At 37.3% G+C, this 4,790-nt stretch overlaps 1 protein-coding gene across 2 annotated transcripts in view; it reads left to right on the top strand.

Annotated features, from left to right (window-relative positions):
- Positions 1-4,790, top strand: part of LOC144959320 (uncharacterized) — a 120,252-nt gene that overhangs the window by 105,871 nt on the left and 9,591 nt on the right. For both annotated transcript variants that reach the window (XM_078891873.1, XM_078891872.1), the window contains exons 2-3: positions 1,558-1,704; positions 3,756-3,858. In XM_078891873.1, the coding sequence (XP_078747999.1) occupies positions 1,558-1,704; positions 3,756-3,858 (250 nt within the window). The remainder of the gene's footprint in view (positions 1-1,557; positions 1,705-3,755; positions 3,859-4,790) is intronic.

Raw genomic sequence — 4,790 nt, 5'->3', positions numbered from 1 at the left:
ATATATATATATATATATATATATATATATATATATATATATATCTCAATGGAGAAAAATTCCCCTGAGGGTGAAAATAGAGAATTTATCATTATTAATTTTATTTTAATTTTATATATTGTACCTAGTACAAGACCCCCCCCCCCCCCCACTATTTCCCTTTCCACCCCCTCGGGCTATCCACAAATAGATGGATGGAGACTTAATTGGTTGAAATTCCGATGTAACGCGAAGTAATAGTAACCGTCTTCAAACCTGGGTCATAACACAATGTCAGTACGACATCCATCGAGCTAACTCAACTTAATCAAAACACTGACTTGTTCTTAACTCACTCAACCCTAACACCGACTATATCCGTAGTTAACCCGGGTTACTTTTACCCCATGCCTATTTATTACATTTTTTTAATGTGACAAATTAAAGGCGTGGTATCAAATCTAATGTTTTTAGTTTTTACATGTTAATTTGTAGTTAAATAAAACTATCTATGCACATGCTCATTTTTTAATACATTTTTTTCCAGTTTAGAAAAGTAGCAAAAATCTCTAGGGTTGAGTGAGTATTTAAAACGTTGTCCAGAAAACTCTTTCTTTAAATATCGGTTCGATCACCTGCCGCTGCGCTTTGTGGCCTTGAGCTAGTCACACACCCCGCCTAGCTCAATTTGCGGCGCTGCGCTGCGGCTGACGCCTGGTTTATTCAAATCTTCCCTTGGAACAGACCCTAGAGACAAATAAAGGGAATTTTATTTTTTGTATTTAAAAAAAGAAATTAAATGACCCTCGTCTTGGAAAAAACAACAACTCTATAATAGATTTGTTTTTCTCCTTTTCTCTCTTTTTTAAAAAAAATGTATTGACTGTTCTGCCTTAGATCGGGGGGGGGGGGGGGGGGGGGGACATTTAAAAAAAAAATTGCCCAGAAAATTGGTCCTTCCGAAATTTTAATAATAGATTTGAATGACCCTCAACTTTACAATTATTTGCCTTGGACATAGGACTTCAAAGAAATCTTCAAGTAAATTCTGCCGTTTGAGAGTTTTTGACAAGTTGACATCGTGGAGGGCGAGTTTTCTGGCCAAAATTTTGAATAAAACCTTTTTGTTTGTTTATTTTTTATTTTTTATTTATTTATTTTATTTTATTTTCTTATTGTCTATACCACAGTGTTATTATTTTAGTCTCACGTGAATATATTTTAGGTATCATGTTAACCGAAGGCAATTATTATGGGAGCGTTTTAGCATTGTTGTAATGGACAATGTTTTGCATTGGTTTTAGAGTACGCTACAACAATGAGACCATAAGAATTTGGGTTTTCAGGTCTGCAAATTAGTTCACGTTGGGTTTTTTTTTGTTTTTTGTTGTTGTTTTTTTGTGTTTTTTTTTTGTCGTTTTTTTTTTTTTTTTTTTTTTTTTTTTTTTTTTTGTCGTTGTTTTTTTTTTTACCAAACGTGGTAATCTGGTATTTTGATGGAATGATCAATATGAAGAAAAACGAGGTTAAAGTAAAATGACTCTTTGTAATTTTTTTTTTTTACTCTTGTCTTTACAGCTCCCCAAATTGAAGGGTTCCTATGGGATGGACCTGTATGCCTTGGAGCAAGACAGAGCCATTCCGACAGAGCCCGAGGAGACGAGCAGAAGGCGCACCATTCGTCTGGAGAGGGAAGGCACTCAGTCGTGGGGATTTACTCTACAGGTGGGATCAGAATGAATTATCAAAAAACGTCTTATCCAGTTAAGCGGTACTCTGGGAAAACTAGGAATTTAAAAATTTGGCTTTGCAGAAAACTGGTCCTTTAAATTTCGATCGATTTAAATGACCCTCGTCTTGCCAAAAACGCTCAAACTTGGGATTTTTATTTTTGCGAGATTGGTGACACACCTCCAAGACGCTCGGTCAAACATTTCTGGTTATTTAAAAATAATAGAATGAATGAAGTCGGACTCTCTGCTCTCTGTTATTGTCTTTAGACCACAAGTTGTGTAATATGTTTTCACTAGACTCTCTCAATGAGACTAGAAACGTTTATGGTTACAAAGTTTTTCGATTTATGTTGCAGGTAGAGGTAGTGAGTGTTTTACTTAAACACAAGCTTCCACATTGCTTAGTTCGCTCGGACAGTTGAAAGGGGCGTAGTTATGTTCCCTTCTACAACAGGTTTATTAATTGTTCTTAAGCCTTGAGAATTGGGTTCAATAGTCAGATGTCACGTCGCCCAGCAACGGCGGCCATCATGGTTCTAAACAAAGAAAATATGTACTTTTTGTTCTCCATGCTGGCTAGAACTTTTCATTTGTCTTGTGATCAGAATGTGTAAAAGTCAAAACATGTTCAGATTTATAATGGGTTTTTTTTCCCCTCTGGTTACGCTTTTATGCTCGTCGGAGAAATATTTCATACGGGCATCCGCCATTGTTCCAATAGTTTAGAGCCAGTTACTAAGTTACCATGCGAGGGAAGTGACGTTACGACTGTTGAAGCGTATTAATTCTGTTTTATCTTTTAGCCAGCTATCTTTATCTATCTTTTCTTAGAGTCTTATCAAAACTGATAAACTCGAAATTATAATCTTTTATCTGTCCTTGTATTACAATCTTTCTTCTACTAGACGTTGATATCACTCGAAGTGCTACATCCGTAAACCTCACATTTATCAGGATTGAGACCCCCTCGAAGACAAATCCTGGGCCCGTTCACGATCTGGCTCTTCTATGAACCCTCTTTCATGTATTGTCCTTTTCTATGACCCAACCATTTTCTTGGAATTTGTTTTTTTTTAAATCTAGTTTTTTTTTGACATTCCATTTCTATTATAAATGCGATTGGTGTCTCAGGGAGATATCTTTGTTCCAAGCTAACCATCTCCCTATATTACTTTACTATTATTATTAGTATTAGCCTTTAACTTCAAAACATTTAAATTTCTTTGATCTGATCGTTTTACCTCCAAGTTCAGTTATCATCATCTGTTTTTTCCCCACCTGATTCAGTACTCCGACTGGGTGGAGTCTTTGACCTCCCATGGTTACCCTGTGTCTTATCTATCCCCTATCTCTGTTTTCCGAATTGCTTTCTATCTTTGTCTTGGAATTGAACTCAGTTTTATCTTAGCCCTGGCCGGAGTCCTTGGCTGGGAGGGACACAGTCAAATTTACAGTTATAGTTTTGGGAAATATTTTTCCCCTCTCTGTTATGTACCGTATTGTTTGTTTGTTTTTCTTTTTGTTATTCATATTTGTAAACATTTGAGTATATTCCTCTTAGTGGGGACCTGTGCTTGTGTTAGGATGAGACATTTAGGTGATCTCAAACTAAGTACAATGATGGTGTGCTCTTGTAATCTACATCTGTTCCCTATTTGAACAATTCCCATTTGTCTTACTTTTTCTTGGGTGCTTTAATTGTAAGTCTTATAACTTTTTATTGTCTCGTTTTCTTTCCTTTTTTACTGTCGATGATATATGACCTAAATGTGTCGCAAACCCCTTAAAACCCTTAAAAAACAAAAACAAAAACAAAACAAAAACTAGTACACCGACTTTCAGCTGTTCATTTGGTCACTTCTTGTAAAAGGTAAAATCAATAACTGAATATTCAAAACAAAAACAAAAAATCTGTAATTCAAATTATCAACTCCAATTTTGATAGGTGTTTCTATATGAATCTATTATACTAAAATAATATGTTTGTTTTGTTTTATCCACCCCCCCCCCCCCCCCCCCCTCCTTTCCCTTTCACACTAACAGACCTATGGAATCCGGAACAAAAAGACTGGGGAGGTGGAGGTGATGTCTTATGTGGATTATATAGACATGGATGGACCTGCTTGGATGTCTGGCATGAGGACAGGTGATTGGATGTGTGTGTATGTGTGTGTGTGTGTGTGTGTGTGTGTGTGTGTGTGTGTGTGCTTGTGCAAATTCCTCAAGGATTTTTTTTTTACTTTAAACTTCAAGAAACTATTTTTTTTTTTTGAAATTCTTATCATAACCAGTCTTTAATCTCAATTTTCTTCATCTCTAGTTCATTCCAACGAAATGCATTACTCGCAGGATTCTAGCGCGCTCTCGGGAGAATCCAAAAAGCGTGCTAGAATCATAGCGTGCCAAAATGCGATGCTCACGGGAGGAAACGTTTTTATTCAGTCACGCAGTTCCAGCGTGTCTTTTTGTAGAGCGTGCTAGAATCCTAGAACAAGGAGAATTACGCTTCGCGAGGCGGCGTGCGCGGGCTGCTGGCCATTGGCTCAAGGAAGTAGTGTCCCCCTAGAAATAGGAGAGCTAACGCGTTAGCTCTCCTATTTCTAGGGTGTCCCTTCTAGTAGCGTTTGATCTCCTATTTCTAGGCTAGAATCCAGAGAGTATTGTATGCTTATACTGACCAATGCCACGAGGCAATACATTAATATGCGGCTATGCGCTCTTGCGGTTTGACACCACTCGCTTTCGGATCGGAAGGTCCTGGGTTCGAACCTCGCTCGGCGCATAGTTGAGTCCTTGGAAAAGACTCTTTACTCACTTTTTCTCACCGTTCTCAGGTGTAAAATGAGTACCTGACCGTTAATAGCATTGTCTCTGTCCGAAAAAAATGCAATATCGCCTAACAGACGTCATGTCTCGTTCTACATGTTAAGTGTTGCTGTTGGCTAGGGACTCCTTGTAAACCGCTTTGAGCACGTTTAGTGGATATTGCGCTATATAAAAACTCAAGTTTATGATAAGAATATATAAGAAATGTGGGTAGAATTTTTTAAAGTTTATGCTGTTTGTATTTTTGTATTT

The sequence above is a fragment of the Berghia stephanieae genome, chromosome 13 (genome assembly GCF_034508935.2).
Source record: "Berghia stephanieae isolate SIO BIC M18660-M18661 chromosome 13, UCSD_Bste_1.3, whole genome shotgun sequence".
Classification (NCBI taxonomy): domain Eukaryota; kingdom Metazoa; phylum Mollusca; class Gastropoda; order Nudibranchia; family Aeolidiidae; genus Berghia; species Berghia stephanieae.
The sequence above is the reverse complement of the archived record's forward strand: the minus strand, read 5'-3'. Positions and strand labels throughout refer to the sequence as shown.